This window comes from Acanthopagrus latus, chromosome 19 (genome assembly GCF_904848185.1).
Source record: "Acanthopagrus latus isolate v.2019 chromosome 19, fAcaLat1.1, whole genome shotgun sequence".
NCBI classification, from domain to species: domain Eukaryota; kingdom Metazoa; phylum Chordata; class Actinopteri; order Spariformes; family Sparidae; genus Acanthopagrus; species Acanthopagrus latus.
Genome location: NC_051057.1, coordinates 23,778,818 through 23,797,608, shown reverse-complemented (window position 1 = coordinate 23,797,608; position 18,791 = coordinate 23,778,818). Strand labels below are relative to the sequence as shown.

At 41.8% G+C, this 18,791-nt stretch overlaps 1 protein-coding gene across 3 annotated transcripts; it reads left to right on the top strand.

Annotated features, from left to right (window-relative positions):
- Nucleotides 1–328: 328 nt before the first annotated feature.
- On the top strand, nucleotides 329–17,358 carry LOC119008419 (uncharacterized protein C18orf63-like). Of its 3 annotated transcripts, none has more exons than XM_037078701.1 (14): nucleotides 329–475; nucleotides 2,094–2,219; nucleotides 2,729–2,807; nucleotides 3,976–4,032; nucleotides 4,184–4,295; nucleotides 5,945–5,986; nucleotides 6,203–6,279; nucleotides 6,362–6,474; nucleotides 7,188–7,284; nucleotides 7,947–8,032; nucleotides 8,382–8,568; nucleotides 12,192–13,148; nucleotides 13,323–13,406; nucleotides 16,582–16,733. In XM_037078701.1, the coding sequence occupies exons 2-14, from the start codon at nucleotides 2,095–2,097 to the stop codon at nucleotides 16,702–16,704; spliced, it is 2,139 nt and encodes a 712-aa protein (XP_036934596.1). In that variant the 5' UTR covers nucleotides 329–475; nucleotide 2,094; the 3' UTR covers nucleotides 16,705–16,733. The 3 variants fall into 3 exon arrangements, with proteins under 3 accessions (XP_036934596.1, XP_036934597.1, XP_036934595.1); XM_037078702.1 differs by having other exon boundaries at nucleotides 432–529; XM_037078700.1 differs by lacking the exon at nucleotides 329–475 and adding an exon at nucleotides 589–1,444 and having other exon boundaries at nucleotides 16,582–17,358.
- The last annotated feature ends 1,433 nt before the right edge of the window (nucleotides 17,359–18,791 follow it).

The window sequence follows — 18,791 nt, the reverse complement described above, 5'->3', positions numbered from 1 at the left end:
CTAATTTTTTTTATTATTTCTAAGAGGCTTCCCCGGTCACGAGGCATTTGTCAAATGTGTAATTAACTGAAGCTAATCAGATGAATCCTACATTTAAAAACTGAAGAACTCTAAAGAACAAAACTAAATTATATCACTACAAGAAGAATTACAATGACATGAGTGTCCATTATTTTACACATGTTGCAGAATGTGCATGAGCATCCTGCTCATTTTTATATGAATAATCTCCATTTCCATGTAATTTGAAACACTTTAATTTATTTTGAAATGCTGATTTCCGGTGGCAATGCTGTTATTTCTGTATGCTTCACGGAGCCGTAAAGTTCCTGGCACAGCGGCTGAGACCACCCCCACCGTCCTTCTAGCGCTGCTATTGGTCAATCTCTTCCTCATCTATGACTCGGGCTCTCTGATTGGCCCTCGCCCTATCAGTCATCAGCGAGCTGTGGGCGAGGACGAGGCTAAAGTTCGCGTGAGTTCAACAACTTTCAAGGAAAAGCTTCTCACGCACCGAGTCTTATCTCACGTAATGGCTGTTTTATTTCCCCTTCTGCGCTCTGAGCGAGCAGCCGGAGGTCCTGTTAGTTTCCCAACACACAGCCGAAGTGTTAAACGTGTAAAATGATGGCACACGGTCGAGCTTTGTGAGGAAAAACTTGTATTATTCTTTCAAAACTCAGTGGCGGGAACACTCCCTGAATCCAGGTCAAAGATTCAGGTCAAAGATTGTGTGTTGATAAGTGTGTCACTCCTCAGAAAAAAACCGTCTGAGAAAAAAAAAATCGTAAAATTCATGATTAATCTGAATTTCTTTCAATGTTTGGTTAGTTTATCTAATTTATCCACACTATTAGTACTTAAGTTCTGTTTATGATATGTTGAATATTCATATCCATGTATCTTTTAATGTTTTGGCACAACAATTGTCAAATATAATCGCATAAAGTGTAAAAACAAATATATTTACAGACTATATGTAACTTCAAACTGTAAAACAATAAGTTCCAGTCAGGTATTTGAATGTCCAGTGATGAATAACAAACACAAAACTGCTGTGTTATTTTATGTCTAGCTGGTTATGACATAGAGAGTTTTTGGTTTGTTTATAATCATGCAGAGTGAGAGCTCGTCACTTCTCAGCCATCTTTAGTTTGTTGTTTGTTGCAGTTCCAGCAGTTTATTTCTGTTTAATTTAGGCTACTGTGATAAAAGTCTTCAAAGTTAGATTTCACTGGGAGTAAAACTACCACCACGGTGTAGTGGACGTGTAAATACAAGGCTGGTGGGCAGATATCAATGGAAATACTAAAAATACGGATTTAAAGCTAGCTAGGTCTGTTAGCTAACTTGCCAGCTCGCTAGCTTCTTAGTAGCATTAGCTCGTTTTAGCTAACTGCTTAGAGCACAGACTGCTTGTTTGACATCAAGAAGCTACTTAAAGGTGAGTGGACACTTTAAATAAAGTTTTAAATCAATATTATTTTAATTATTTGTTGTGGTTTTGTTTGTTATTTTAGTCTGTAAGTTGTAACAAACTAATATCCAGTGTAAGCTGTCAGACTTCCGAGTGATTTGTAAAGATTATGATAAAAAAAAAAACAGCTGTCATTAATCAACAGTAATTTTAATTAACAATCATGTCAAGAAAGCAAAGTGAGCAACTCTCAATACGGCTACAGTTTATGATTATTATCATTGACATTAAATCTGTTAATTGTGGTTTATTTTGTTTGAAAACAGCCAGAAACCCGAAGACATTCAGTTTAAAAATCTGGAAAAACAGCAGAACTGACCAATTTGTATGTTCTTCATTTATGGATTAATGGCTAATTTATCATTTCCAAGATCAGTCAATTGATTGTAATGGTATTATATTAGCCCTGGAGATCTGATCATGTTGTTGTATTTGAGTGAAAATCAGCTTGTTAAAAATGAAAACGCAGCTGTTGATGGGATATTCATGAATTTGTCACCTGATTTATTTTAAGAATTGCACAGAATTCACGTGTTCCTTCCCTTTTGAATATTATTATTATATGAGTAATATCTTTTATCATAAACCTTTCTGTGTTAACGATCTCTAACACCAGGATGAGCGGAGGACGCCAGCCGTCCATGTATTTCCTCGGGATGCCGGACCTGAAGCAGCTGGTCTGCGTCACTCTGACTCTGCAGGAGGACGAGGAGCCGAGGAGCGAACAGATCAAGACCTGCAGGTGACGACCGCTCACATCGAACACTTCATCACAGAGACTCAGATGGATTCTGTAACACTTCACCCTCCATAAACATCCTCACAAGGAGTTGTGTCAGCACTGAGTAGAACAATGCTTTCAGTCCACTTCACCAACTTGACCAAACGTAGACAGTAATCTTTATTTAATTTATTGTTTTATACATTGGAAATGTATATGTGTATGTCTTCCTTATTAGGATAGGATCATTTTCTTAACTGATTACAATGAGTTGCTACTTTCTGCAGGGAGTAAGTAACTAAACCTTAATATTAATATACTTCTTGTCTCTGAGTGTGTTCATTGTTTAACACCAAAACATCGAAGCTTGAATGTAAGAAAAACCCGGTTCTGACTGTGACTGAGTTCTGCTCCCCGTGAAGGACAAAGCCAGATTTTACTGAGTCACTTGAATGCAGCAATCCTGTGGATGTGTCCTTGGTTAAACTGTGTGTGTGTGTGTGTGTGTTTGTGTGTGTGTGTGTCCACAGAGAGCTGGTGCTGCTGTACTCTGATGTTCTGGCCTCTCCAGCTCTGGACTCCTTCAGTGAGATCACAGTGGTCATGGCTGTAAGAAACACACAAACACACACACACACACACACACACACACACACACACACACACACAAACATTTTCTCTGATAAAAACATTTAAAGGGATCATCTGTCAGATACAGTTAGAATTTTAGTTTAAAACATACTAAAATAAATGGACAAACATTATCAACAGAGTGTGAAGAAACAACAGTATTATTATTTATATTAATTTATATTATGTGTGTGTGTGTGTGTGCGCATGTGTGTGTATTTACTTCACTCTCGGCTCGTCTCTCTGACAGATTTATAGATTCTGTGGTCACAAACACAAGAGAGAGATGAATGACTCTTGTGTGTGGTTTGGATCACTGTGGAAACGCTGCACACACACCTCAGGCTCCGCACGCCAACTCAGTCTGCACACAGGCTACTTACCTTTACACACACACACACACACACCCCCACACACACACAAAAACTACAGGCATGAAACACACGTACACACTGCTTCACAGTGAACCAAATGATCGTGTCTGCGTCCTGACATTTCCCAAGCAGAGACACGCAGCCGAAACAGTGGAATTCCAAACATTCCCCCCCCCCACCCACCCACCCACACACACACACACACACACACACACACACACACACACACTCATCAGCTGACATTTTTCTCCTCTGAAACATAAACATGTTGTCTCTGTGTCACTCTCTGTTTCAGGGGAAACTGTGTGTGATGAGTCGTTTTCATTCAACAGAATTTGCACTTCTGTAAACAGTTTAATCAGGATGTTTGTTCCTGATTGATTGATATGAAGTTTTATCACGATCTATTTTAACTACAGCTCACGACAGGCTGTTATATGTTGTGATTCCCAGTAGAGGGACTTTGTTCTGTTTTATACCAAACATTCTACTTCCTTTTCAAAACCTGCTGCCTACATTACCCACAATGCACCCACTGAGTGACATCAGCATTTTCAGGCACAGTACTGTTTACTCACTGTTCAGTATTTAGCACATTTTTTAACGATGCTTGTCGTGTGAAAGCTGCTATATGCAGCTCTGGGACGGCCCACAAGTTCCTGCTCAGCCTGTAGACTTTGCATTGTGATGATGTCACAGGTTTTTAACTGAAAGGATGTGAGGTGGTACAACATCCTCCCGCGCTGGTGATGAACTCTCTCCTCTTCCTACAGATCTCGTTTTTCCAGACAGGCATCCTCCAGGTGTTTGGACAGAGACGCAGTCTGCAGGTGAGATGAAGTGAACGACAGGTGGACGATCATTTAGTCCAAACACCTTAAACACCTAACATTTCAGTCAGATGAACTTTTAAGATATTATTTGTGTGTGTGTGTGTGTGTGTGTGTGTGTGTGTGTGTGTGTGTGTGTGTGCGCCTGTAGTTGGGCTTCCCCCAGTGTGTGTTTCCAGGTGTCCTCCAGTGTTGTCTGTCCTACTCTCTGATCACCAGACTGGCTCCCAGGTGGAATAAAGCAGGACTCTACCTCATCACAGGTATGCTGTGTGTCTCTGTTCACACAAAACAGTATAAGTCAGTCCTCCTCCTGATGATATAAAGTCCTCCTCTCCTCCTCCTGATGATATAAAGTCCTCCTCTCCTCCTCCTGATGATATAAAGTCCTCCTCTCCTCCTCCTGATGATATAAAGTCCTCCTCTCCTCCTCCTGATGATATAAAGTCCTCCTCTCCTCCTCCTGATCATGTGAAGTGTTGTGTCTGAAGTGCACAAATTTCAGGCTGAATATAAGTCTGTATTTATCGTATTTGATGACCGGGGAATGAGCCTCAACAATCGACTAGCTCTCCAGAATCACCTTCTCGACCTTTAATATATTGGTATGTTTTTAGTTTGCACTAGTTTGAAGTTGAGACAGAAGACCGCTGGTGTGATCTCCTCTTTTTGACAGAAGTAAGATGCATCAGAGACTTCAGGAGGCTTTCAGAAAGATCAGTCCAAAACTACCTTTTCTGTCTGACGCTTCATAATAATAACAAACTCTCATTGTGTGAAATGATTGTGTGAGCAGGTCTGAGATCAGCCAGACTTTGAATTTTCCTCTCTGGTCTCTGTTTAAAGGTAATTCTTCTAATAAACTTCCCTCGTTCCTCAATTCTCTCTAAACACAGAGTCTACACAGAGTCTTCATGTCTGTACAGCCTTGTGACGACCACAGTCAGACTTCATGAACACACAGCTCTGCAGCTTCACAGTGTAACACACTGATCAGTAGATTATTAATAGACTCAGTGTTGGAGTGAGCAGCTGTAATTTGTGTGTTTGTGTGTCTCTGATCAACGTGACAGCTTGAGTGTTGCAACACTTGACCAAGCCTTCACCTTGGACCCAGTGTGATATAAAATGTGTGTGTGTGTGTGTGTTTGTGTGCACTACTTCGAATGGTAGAAGAAGATTAATCTATATGGTGCAGAGTAAGGGTCTGAATTAAGACTCCTAAAGCTATTAACTGTCACATCAGGCTAGATTAGATTGTAATTTGACTTTTTACCTTCTTGCTGTGTATTTTATTATATATGAGAAAGGTCAGTCTGATAACGCTCTGCAGCAGACACAAGCTTTGCTTCAACACAATGATAACGTTTCTCTTTTGCTCACAACCTCTTTCACACTGGACAGAAATCCACTTAAACACACTAACGTGTAATGTGAATGTAAATGATGAGGATTTACCTCGGGGTCAGTTAACCCTGCTGTAGTTACAGGTTTTTTAACATCTTGATCTGCTGCTTTTGCAGATTATTAGGAGGTTATTTAATCCACATATACAGCTTGATGTTGGTGTAAAACGCTAAAAGACACTCATGCTATTAATCTAGATCTCAACATGTCAGTGGCTTCCCCTGGAACACCAGGGTTACCAAACAAAAACAAGCGGTGCCCTGAAACAGAGAAAATAAGAAGCTTCTAACTAACGCCGTATGCCAGACACCAGCCTCAGAATCCAGTGGGTTTCCAGGTTAGATGAATGAGTTACCACCTTAGTTAGATGAATAATCGGCTCCTCATTCGCCTCGGCTGCCTCCTCAGTACTCCTACTTTTGTCCCTCATCCTGTGCCCTATGCATGCTGCTCTGGCTCAGGTAACTCTGAAGATAACTCGTGTTTTCTCTGTGTTTGTTTGTAGGAAAAGACTTTCTGACTGAGAGGGGGAGGCTCAATGCTGTCAGTAAGTTTCAGTGTGGCTCATTCACTGTTCCAGCAGCCCTGCAGGTTTTCTGTGTGGATGTTAATGAGGATGTGAGATTCAGGAAATCATGCAGCAAAAAATAAGAGTTTCTCTAGGGTTTTTCCTTCAGCTGTAAAGTGACAGTGTGAATGTGTTGAAGTGGTAGTATTGATCCAGATGTGTGTACTCTTGATGACATGTGTGTTTGTGTGTCAGGCATGGAGCTGAACACCAGCGAGGGCCAACTGTGCATCAGCATCGAAGCCAACACTGTCAGACTTCCCCCAACAACAGTGAGAGAACCAAAACCTTTCATTTATACATCTGATGTGGGGTCAAGACAAGATTTAAAACTTTCCTTTCCTTTCCTTTCAGCTGGATGACTTCGACCTCTCTCCGTTGGTGCTGCGGAGGTTCTGCAGTGATCCTGACTCCGTCCTCGACCCCACCTCCACCGGAGGAGCCATCTGGTGCCACGTCCTGCCCAGGTAGGACAGCTCCACCTGCTGAACACAACGGACACAACAGCACCACGTACCTGAGCTGAGCTGAGAGACGGACCAGACCTAACAACATGATAATTAATGATTCTCTTTGTCAAAGATGAGCTATCTTTGATTCATTGGGTTTGATTTTTAACACTTTGAAACTATTGTTACCACCACTCTAATCTAGAGTAAATATTTCAAAGGATTTTCTTTCTGGATTCTCAAAAAGAAATTCACAAATTCCATTTAATTTCCAATCTTAACATTTCCTTTTAGCGCTGACGACTTTCCCTGACAGATCGTTGGTTTGATGTCCTGACAGATTGTCTTTGAAACAACAGGAGCATTTTACAACAACAGCTCGACTTCATCCTGGTGTCTCTTTGACAAGGTCAATATTATTCACTCAAAAATAAAGATTCCAGAGTTCAACAAAAACAGCAGCCTTCAGTGATTCAACAATACACTATAAGAGACTCATCATTTCAGTCACCTGTGTGATTGTAAAGGTGAGACAGAGAAGTTACTGGTGAATTCTGGGATTTAAAACTGTTGAAGAAGCTGGTTGTGTTATACTGACTGTGAGCAGCAGGCGGCGCTGCAGCTCTTCTGAAATTCAGACCTGCTGCAGATTCAACACTGTGTGTGTGTGTGTGTGTGTGTGTGTGTGTGTGTGTGTGTGTGTGTGTGTGTGTGTGTGTGTGTGTGTTTAGCATGAAGAAAGGTCAGATCATCACCATCAGCCGTAAGTTGCCCAGAGACGGACCATTTAAGACCTACAGAGACCTGCAGAACCACTGGAACTGTCTGGTACACCACACACACACACACACACACACACACACACACACACACACACACACACACACACACACACACACAGACTTACATTAATGTCCTGGAGTCTTACTTTAACTCTGGCCTCAACCACTGACCCATAAACCAGTATTTCCCAGCTGGGGGCCGTGTTCTCGTCCCCAATTTAGTCTGAACTTTGTCTCCAGAAGTAGCCACACATGCAAAACACACACTGACACACTGAGATGTTTTCAAAGAAGTGAAAAATGAGAGCAGAAAAACTGCAAAAATAGATTTTAATGAGCTGCGTTCACTTGCAGATGGCTTTGAGAGTTACAGTTGGAGTCTTCATGTGGAAACTAACTGAGTGATTCGGAATAAAAATAGAAACCAGTAACTTTTCTGTCCATCTTTCTTTATCCTCAGTCGGGCGGCTTATCAACATCAATAATTTAACTCAGAGGTAGCAACACATTTTAAAGTGCTAAAAGTTGACAGTGTTTATAGACAGATGTTAGAAATAGTATTTCAGTGTAAGTGAATGACCACAAATGTTCCGTCTTTCTGTTTCAAGATTTTTTTGTTTCGTATCGACCACAACACATTTAAGTTGTGGTGATTTTCTCAGAGGTGGCCATAAAAAGTCTGATCTTGTGTCTGATTGTGTTCTGCAGTACGGTTACAGGCTCCCTGAGCTCGCAGAGGAGGAGGTGGTGTACTGCAGCGTCTACTTCAGACTAGTGGGGGACCGACTCTTCACGTATCCATAAACTCTCTTAGTCAGAAGTGTTAAAAGTCTGCAAGTTCTGTTCTCCTGTAGAGGTTCAGATTCTGGTGTAAAAACAGACTCTGGTGACTGTAGAAGTTCTGATCCAGCTTGTTTCCTCCAGTCCAGTAACAGAGTTCAGGCTCTGACATGGACTCAGAGTATCAGAGTAAAAAGTCTCCCTCTGAAGGACATTTGTGCTCAAAGCAATATAAAAACAATATATAGTATATATAAACAATATATTTAGCTGTGTATCTTATTTTTAAAAATCAGTCAGCTCTGCTCTATACCTGATCGATATGAAACCTGCAGAATGCTCCTTTAACCTCCTCCTGAGCAGCTACCCTCTGAGCTGCATCCGTCTGCACCCGGTGCAGCGCTGCCCTCGGGTCGACCTGCAGGGGGCGCTGGGCTGCTTCCTGTCTGACGTCAGAGACCGGCTGCAGAGTGTGTGTGGCTTCCCCGCTCGTCTGACCAGCAAACCCTGTTACCACACAGTCGGGCTGAACACTGCTGCAACAGTGCAGGTACACACACACACACACACACACACACACACACACACACACACACACACACACACGTATGAAAATATTGTGCTGCTCTGAGACAAACAGTCAACTTTTTTGAAATGCGCCTGGTCGTCTTCGATTGGCTGAATGTTGCTCTCTGGTTGTTCCCAGAGCACAACTGGTGACTGTTTCCCACCAGTATGATGTGGAAATGTTGTGGGAGTTATTCACGGTGCCGTGTTGTAATAATTCCACTTCACGATCATGATTTTGTGGTTTACGTTTCATGAATGAGCCTCAGTAAGGTCTCCTCCCTTTTCTGTGACCAATTCGTAACATAATCAAGTGAGTTTCACCTCCATCACCATCATCATTGTATTCCAGCTGCTGGAAGATCTGAAGCCAGATGTTAGGTCTTTTTTAGACGGGACAGATTTAAAACAGTGAAGTTCTGGTTGGCCGGACTTTTACCTTGTCTGAGCTGTAAAACAATGTTTAAAACAGTTTTATTTTGTCTGTCCTTGACTATTTTTCACATTTGAAATAGAATTGTAATACAAAGAGCAGGACAAAAAAGAAAAAGTAAATTAGTATTTTCTGCTGACAAAGAATGAGGTCGTTAAAGGGCCTGTTGTCCTTGACTTGGTTGCTGAGGTTGTTGTCGTTGGTGTCGTTGTGGTGTTTGTCACGCAGAATTGGACACTGTGAGACTAAAATGTACAACGTTTTCTCTCATTTTGACCTGAACATCAGCTGAAACAAAGGATTTCATCAGTCAAACGTGTATTTCTGCAGGTGAAATCTGCTGACATCGTGGTCCGAATGTTTTGTTCCCCGACACGAATGTTCTGCAGCGGCGTGAATTCATTAACCTGTGAAGAACTGACCTCTGGTTTGAGTTTCTGCCCATGCTCATAATTAACAGAGTGTATCTCTGTAACGACAAGGTCTGTTTGAATAATCATGGTATCATAACAAAGGGAACACTTGGAATATTTGTTAAGCTGTGTAAGTATAAATATATATGTCTCTGAGTTTCCACCTAAAGAATTACAAATTTAGAATGAATATCTCTGAAGAATGATGCAGCTGCAGCAAAACATCTGAACATCATGTCTTCTGCCAACTTTAATGCTAATGAAGTGAATCAGAGCTGAATACAGGAGAGTAGTAGTAGTACCATCTGTGCCCTTTAAAATGTCTCAGGTACCCAGTTAGACTCGTCTGCAGTTAACAATATTCATCACAATATGATGTTATATAGATTATTTGGACGCGGATACAATATTTGCTGATATGATTCATTCATTTAACAGTCAGCTACAGAAAAAGTTGTTCTTCTGTGTTTTGCCACAAAATAAATATGAAAATGATTCTTAAAAAGTATGCCATGTAACTGCTTTAAATGAACCCTGCTAACACATAAAACATGACCCCACAGCAACATTTGATACAAGTAAGAAAATCAGATCAATATTGACTGTCAAGGAGACAAATTTTCATTTTTTCTTTAAACATTATCTGAAGCCTCTGAAGCATTTTACAGAACATTAATTAGCTGTTCCTTCTACTCACAAATTATGTGTTTTAATTATTGCAACTTTTCCTTCATGAACATTGTTGAAACAGAGAAGCTGATGTGAGATCAGTTGCTGAGGTTTGTCGAGTATTTAACAGAGAACAGCTGTAACTGTTCACATACGTAAACACGCAAATCAAAATATTTTATCCTCACAAGGGGAATAAATATCCTTATCATGTTTTCTTGGCTGCTTCCTGATACCTGACATGGCGTTCCAGACTCGTCGTGGAAACTTTCAAAATGAAGGCATATCAAAAGATGGTGATTTCAGTTTACATCGATGATACTGGATTGTTGTTCTTCAGTGAGTCGAAATGCCCATAGATATCGGATCGATGGGTTGATGGCGAATGTTGTGTCAGAACCACCAGCAGCTGTTGTTTAGAATGAAAATCTCTTTTCTCATCTCAGCTCTGCAGAGCTGTCTGTCTGACGGTTCTGCTGTGAGCTACAAAGACTGTGAACGTTTCACTGAAACGAGTCTTAACCCCACAAAACGTCCTCACACCTGATAAATGTCTGAACTTCTGTCTCCAGTGTTTGTCTGTGAGTCCGTTCTTCTTTGCATTCTAACATTTTCCAAACCTGAACTTCTCTTTCTGTCTCCATTCAGACACAAACGCACACTTACATGCAGGTTATTTAATGAGTGTGTGCAGGTTGACATGGAGAAGAGGAAAAGCGATTATCGGAGCGTTTCCCACCCTGTAAAACCTTCACGGACAGTTTTATGACCGCAAAGGTGCAACGCTGAGAAGGAGGAGGAGGAGGAGAGACAGTTTCCTCTCAGCATCGTGTCGATTCATTTTCATGAATAAGGATACATACAGATGTCAGGAGGAAGGTGGAGGGAATGTGTTTGTGACCATCCACTGGAGAAAATAGACTTCTGGGAGGATGTGTAGAAATATTTCTCCTCCTCTCAAGGTCTTGTTTTATGAAGCAGGTTGAGTGTTATTCATTGTCGTGTCAGGAGGGCTGGCAGTCTGAGTAAAACAAATAATTTAACGCTTCCAGTAGCTTTGATGCCTTTTCTCAGAAACAAGTGGACTCTTGAAGTGCTGTTTAAACTGAATACAGTTCATGTGTAATGTTAATGAATGTTAAGGGAATGTTTTTTTCCACAGATTAAACTATAAATCATCGGCTCTGACGCCGGTCAAAAGTTGTATCTTGTCCTCATGCTGCCTTTCCTCCTTGTCGAGGTGCAGCTGACGTGTTTTTTATCAACTGTGCATGGAGAAACTTTAGCAGAGATCGACTCAGTGCTCGCAGAGTGAAACTGAACTATTTATAGAGTTCAGCAGCTTTCATTTATATGAAGAAGAGCTGGAAGAGAAGTTACAGTCTTTGTTGCGTGAAACTATTAACAGGAAAGCTTGTCACAGACCTGCAGTTAATGTTTGTGTTGTAATGATCTCCATCTCTCACTGAACAGATATTCAGAGGGTGTTTCATGTGGTGTGTGATCGATGGGGTCGGTCTTAGAGCTCAGCTAGCTTAAAGTTTCAATGAAGTCAAAATTAATGTGTGAGTGTTTGTATCACGTGTCTTACACCATATCTCCAGTATACACCAGTATCAGAATAGATGATGGCATGAAGTGGTTTTGTAGATATTGAGTGTTGCAGTCTGTCGTCCTAAAACCTGGAAATCTGTTTGGTCAGCATGTTAGCATGTTAGCACTTCCTGTCACCTCGCCTCAGTCTGTGATGTTTTGAATGTGTTTCCAGTTAAATGTGTGAAATAAGGTGTGTGGTTGCTAACAAGCTAAAGATTGTTTTGCTCTTCATTAAATGTCCCACAGTTTAATCCTGAAGCTCTTCATGTGTTAAAAACAGTTAGCGGTTGCTAACAAGTGTCTGAATGAGACTACAGAGGTTGTCGGGGACATTAAACGTCCTCACAGCAACACAGAGACTCATCTACTCACTAGTCCGTCTTTACAGGCCACTTTAGTTACACACTGTTCTAACTCTGACTTTACAGGAGATGAAGTCGTACTGCAGTACTTCTACTTCACTCTCCTCTGATGAAGTCTCCTCCTCTTCCTCAGGTGTTAAGTGGCGAGCAGGTCAACCTGACCACCTCCTGCTCCATCAGTTCCGTCCTCACTCAGCTCGCTCCTCCTCCTCCTCCTCCTCCTCCTCCTCCTCCTCCCCGACCTGTGAAGCCCCTCTCCTTGTCGCAGCCTCCAGCCTTGGCCCCTGTCTCCCAGCAGGACGGAGCCCAGGGGCTTCTGGGTAATTCAGTTGGATTCAGGAGCAGTCTGACACAAAGTCAAGAGTGTAGAGGAGACGCCACCTCCTCCTGCTCACGTTTTTCCTTTTCCTTTTCTTATTCCTCGGGATACCACTCAGCTTCCTCCCTAACCTCCTCCTCCTCCTCTTCCTCCTCACTCCCTCTCTTCCAGCCAGCTTCCTCCCTCACCTATCCTTTCTCTTCCTTCTCTGTCCCCTCTCCTCCTTCTCCTCCTCCTCCCCCGAGTCAAACCCCAGTGCTCCCTGCTCCCACACTGGTTCCCATCTTTAAGAACAAGTGTCCATCTCGCCACATTAACGTCGCCTTACTGCGGCTCCAGAAGCAGAAGGAGCAGCTGGGAGGAAGAGGGGACGAGGGGGGGAGGGTGACGTTACCTGCCTTAAAGATGAAGACTCCCTCCACTTCTTCTTCGTCTTCTTCTGTTTCTTCTCTGCCAGCTGTGCGCCTCCCATTCCCACCTCCGCGACTCATTCCTCGCTTCAACCGTCACTCCAAACCTTCCTGCAGCGCTGCTCCTCCATCAGCAGGTCTCCCAAAACTCAATCACACCTCCAGCCTCAGTCCTTCACCGAGGTCTAAGCCAGAGCTCATCTCTACTCCAGAGATTAAGTCCAAGTCCAGCCACAAAGTCAGGTTCAACTCTGAGAGCAAAACTGCTGCCAACTCCGGCCATGAAGTGAAGGAGAGAAGAAGAAAACCTCTGACGTCTTCTGATAACTCCAACGACGACTCCTCCACCAGTGAAACAGCCGTGAGTCGAGTTAGTTTGACTGTTAAAGATTAATCCTGGTTTATTACAATTTGAAGTCAGAATTCACTTCATCTTTGATTCTGTTTGTTTGGATTTTAAATGTTGTGTGTTGACTCAGAACTCAACACGGAGCTGCAGAAACTGACCGGAGGGTTTATTGTGTTTGTGTTTCAGGGAGTCGCGTTCGAGTCGAAGCCGAAGAAATCCAGATCAGCAGTGCGAGACGTGGATGTGGAGCAAATGGCCCGAAGCAACCAGGTCAGAACACACACACGCACGCACGTACACACACTCACACAAAATATGTTTACTCAAAAACTGTAATTAAGTGCAACTTTGAAATATTCTCCTTGAGTATTTCCATTTTCTGCTACAGTTTAATTCTACTCCACTACATTTATTTGTTAACTTCAGTTACTTGTAACTTTGCAGATTACATGTTGCATCACTGATCCTGATAGTCAGCTCAACCTATAACGTACAGCAGATACACACATATAATTTACTTTTACTTTGAAACTACATTTGATATCAAACAGTTTAAGTCTTTTACTTTAACAAAGTGATATTTGAACACCCTATCTTTACTTTTACTGGATGACAGTGACTTTTGTTGTTTATTTGTGTGCATTCGTGTCTGTTTTGAAGGATCTCTCGACCTTGAGAGTAGAGAAATGTATATTTTGTGGTGTGCAGTGAAGCCTACGGCCTGACGGTGGCGCTGCAGAGCCTGTAGTGTTGGTCTTGTTTAAAGTATTGAAGAGTAAAGAGGTTGAGGACGTGGTGAAATGAGACTTTAGGAGTGATGGATCTCCAGTGTATCCACTCGTCCTGTATGTGCAGCTGTAGCCTCCTCATAGCGTCCATACATTAATGTGATGTATTAAAGTGTGTTAGCGTGATGAATAGTATACACACCGTTCTCACTAGCCTCAGTTTCCTCACAAACATCCTTCCAGAGGAGGGTAAGAGCCGTTAAAGTGATGAATGTTCAGGAGGAGGTGGGAGCCCACAGGGAGCCCAGCACATTAATAACAACATTCATCAGTTTTACAGCTCCGACCTGCAAGTTTTCAAGAACAATACATCACATACATTCTCTCTTTTACTTTATTTACACAGCTACACCAGCGGGCACATTGTTCGTTAGTATTTTTACAAACACCATTTAAATGTTGTATCTGGGAGCTGACTGCAGGGAAATACACACCATAAACAGTGTTTAAGTCTCCTGAATTCATTTCTCACAGACGGGCTTCTGGTAATGTTCTGAACATTCACTTGATTTGGTCCCGTTAAATACAAACTGTTCAGTGTCAGGCCCAGTTTAAACAGACTAGCAAAGAAAGAAGAGGATAAAAAGCTAGTTTGTGATGTTAAACTGTGCTCTTCTCTCATGTCTGAGCATTTTATATAAAAACTGGACTTCAGTCAAGGAAAAAGGAAAAATCCTCAAAATGTTCCGCAGGGATTGTGTGTTTGTAGGCTAACATGGAAGTTAGCATCAACCTGGTTCCCTCCATAAGAGGCCAATGGTAGTATTGAACTGGATTTTGAATTATTAGATAGAATAACTTGAAGGTTTTGGTGTGTAACTAAAGTGGCCTGTAAAGACGGACTAGTGAGTAGATGAGTCTCCGTGTTGCTGTGAGGACGTTTAATGTCCCCGACAACCTCTGTAGTCTCATTCAGACACTTGTTAGCAACCGCTAACTGTTGTTAACACATGAAGAGCTTCAGGATTAAACTGTGGGACATTTAATGAAGAGCAAAACAATCTTTAGCTTGTTAGCAACCACACACCTTATTTCACACATTTAACTGGAAACACATTCAAAACATCACAGACTGAGGCGAGGTGACAGGAAGTGCTAACATGCTAACATGCTGACCAAACAGATTTCCAGGTTTTAGGACGACAGACTGCAACACTCAATATCTACAAAACCACTTCATGCCATCATCTATTCTGATACTGGTGTATACTGGAGATATGGTGTAAGACACGTGATACAAACACTCACACATTAATTTTGACTTCATTGAAACTTTAAGCTAGCTGAGCTCTAAGACCGACCCCATCGATCACACACCACATGAAACACCCTCTGAATATCTGTTCAGTGAGAGATGGAGATCATTACAACACAAACATTAACTGCAGGTCTGTGACAAGCTTTCCTGTTAATAGTTTCTGTAACTTCTCTGATTTATAGTTTAATCTGTGAAAAAAAACATTCCCTTAACATTCATTAACATTACACATGAACTGTATTCAGTTTAGATTATTATTACAAATAAGTTATTTAGTTGAAATTAAAATTCATATCTATTGACCTCGAGACAAGAGAGCAGGAAGTTCAAGTACAGAGACCACAAACTCATTACTTTAGATAAAAAAAACAGAAATAGAGGATAAAATAATCTGTATTTTTAAATTCTCCCTCTGATCTCAGACTCATCGTCGAAGATTTTACTAACAGCCTGATTTTCTCCAGCCGTCACTCAGTTTTTGTTTTTGTTTGTTGCTGTAGGATTAAAATGTAAATCTGCGTTTTTATCTCCACTTTCATGTTTTCTCACTTCACCAGTTTGTCACTTTAATTGATTTCCTGTCCTCTCGTCCCAGCTCATTAATTAGCTGCTGCTGTCAGTATTAGCATGTTGTGTTTTTCCTCCTCTGCTGTAGTTGGTTTGTGTGTGCAGCAGGTGCAGGAGTGTTAATGTGAGGAGAGGAGGACGTCGCATTTTCCTCCCACACACGGTTTTATCATCTGACACTAAAACATCTTCAGTGACACTGACATGATTCGCAAAAATGTTTGAAAATGAAGAGTGTCACTGTTTATTCCGGGCAGGAGACCTGAAGACAAACACAGACCGGTGCTGTTCACCAGCCGACCGACCCACAAAACAACCAGCAAAACTCCAAACCACCTTTTTAGAGTCACATTAATGCTTATTCATTCAAACATGGGATATTTACTGATGTATTAAATGTTTGACAATCTCTTAAAGGGATATTCTGGGGTAAATTTAATCCATGGTCTAACACACCGTGACAACGAGGAAGGCTGGCGGTGCTGTTCTGAGCATTATTTGTGGCTTTTTGATGGCGGCTTGTTGTTGGAGTCTTAGACTGCAGTGTGTTGTTATCGTACAGTCGTTTCTGAGGATGCTAAAACTACGTAAGCTAGTGGTCTGCAAACTTGATCTCTCGAGGGGGGTCTTACTCTGTGTCACAGTGTGCTAGACCAGGTCTTAAACATACACCAGAATATCCCTTTAAGCCTGAAACCAAAGCCTGTTCAAAAAAACATGAACTTTGAGACGAACAAACCAGAAGTGCTAAAACACCTTAATGAGTAACTTCAGACTCATTCCTGCAGCACGCTGTTCAGTGGTGTCTCTCTCTCTCTGTCTCTCTGTCCAGTTGTCCCAGCTGAGCTCTGCGACTCTGTTGTCCTGGTTAAAAGGAAGAGGAGTCGTTGTCAGTGCCAAACACAGGAAGGAGGAGCTGATGCTGAAGGTCATGGGCTGTCTGGCTGAGGCCTGAATCACACACACACACACACACACACACACCATATCTACTTAATCGACTCACTTCGGAGTATTAACGCTGCTCCTCGTATAAAGATTTGATGTGAAATCTGGCCGTCTTATCGGCCTGTGTTAGATGAGAGCATCTCATCCTCGCTAATTGAGATGCTGAAGATTTGCCAAAATTTAATTCTGGTGGCAGATAAAGTTGCAGAAGTGACAAATTGAAACTACAAAGTGAAATCCAAACTGTGTGAAGCTGTTTGCTCTCATCTTTTGTTGGCTGATGAACACTTCCTGTGACCTCGCATGAGTTCTGGGTCACGATGTTCAGTTAGCGTTCTGTAGCTTTGATCGTCATGCATCCATTGAGATGTGTTGCTGTTCTGCTCTTGGTTTACTGTTATGTTTTATTTCTTCCTTTGTCACTTTTAAAAACTCAAACGTGAAAAAACACACAAGTTATCTGTCTGTCAGAAGAAGAAGATGCACTTAATCAAACCACATTTCAAGCTGTGAGGTTTGTAACTCTGTTTCAGAATGTTGTTCACAAAGAATGTTCAGTATTTTGTATTCTGTTACCAATATTTGCTTATTTATACAGTATTTATACAGGAGCTGCTTGTTTGTTGTTGAAGAATAAACAGAAGCTCAGAGGATAAAAGATCGTTTTAAGAAGCTGAATTTCATATTTTCTATTCACCAACATCTGAAGTTGCTCTTTCAATCTGCTTGTTCTCAGCAGCTCCTCTGTTATTCCACTGTGTGTGTGTGTGTGTGTGTGTGTGTGTGTGTGTGTGTGTGTGTGTGTGTGTGTGTGTGTGCTGGCAGCTGTTTCACACACACACACACAGATGTGTTCAGTCATCCATGTATAAGTTTATATATGGCAGGTGTTTATGTGTTCTGTATCTACAGGGTGTCATTCCATCAGATGAGCACCCCCATCATGCTTCAGTCAGGAGTGTTTGTCTTGGACCAGATGTGAGTGTGTGTGTGTGTGTGTGTGTGTGTGTGTGTGTGTGTGTGTGTGTGTGTGTGTGTGTGTGTGTGTGTAGGAGACGATGACTCAAACCTCGAACCTTAAAAAACACCCTTCTCACATGTGCAGAACTTGCCTGAGAAACATCATGTTTTAACTTTTCTTCAGCATCAGAGTTATCTGGTGACAGTCGTCTGTACATGAACAGGTTCACTGCAAACAGGACGTGCCGACAGATGATTCGGCAAAGTTTTAATGACGTTAATGAATATGTATATGTATGTTTCTGTGGTTGTTTCTCTGTTTTAAATCAAGTCTCAGCTGCTTCTGTTCAGCAGAACGCTGTGACTCTGTTTTACTATGAAGCTCCAGAACTGTTCTGTGGACGACAACACTTCACCTGACTTTATATCCTCAGGAGGAGGAGAGGAGGACTTTATATCATCAGGAGGAGGAGAGGAGGACTTTATATCCTCAGGAGGAGGAGAGGATAAGTGAGTTTTACTTTTTGGGTGAACTGGTTCTTTAACATGTTCTTTCTTGTTTGTTACATCCTCTCTGGATTTGGGGAACGTCCTCGTCCACTATTGCGAGTCCTATTTTTGTCCTCCACTTCCAACTTTTAAGCTTATATATGAAAATTATGAGATACAGGTCAACTTTAGAACAAGGTCATGAGTCCATAAATAATGAGGACAGGCTCCCTCGTGTGTGTGTGTGTGTGTGTGTGTGTGTGTGTGTGTGTGTCGTCTCTCCCTGGGAACGAGGTTAAAAAAAAAATCTAATCTCAGTATGAAAATATACAGAGCTCAGATTGTTGGTGGAGGAGATATCAGCTCAGTGTAAACATCTTAGCTCTGCACTTAATGAGACTCCTGATGACTCTAAATATAACTGCAGTAATAACACGCGCTGACATCAGCCATCGGCCGGCTGCAGGGAGGTTTAACTGTGTTTGTGTTCGGATGTCGTTCTCCAAATGTGGAGCACAAGGAGCATTTAAAACAAAATGTCAGTCTGATCAGCTGGGCCGCAGGACACTCTGTTCATGTATACTTCTTATGTATGTTTATACTGTGTGAGTCTGAGTTTTTTACCTTCTTGGCTCTGTAAAGTTA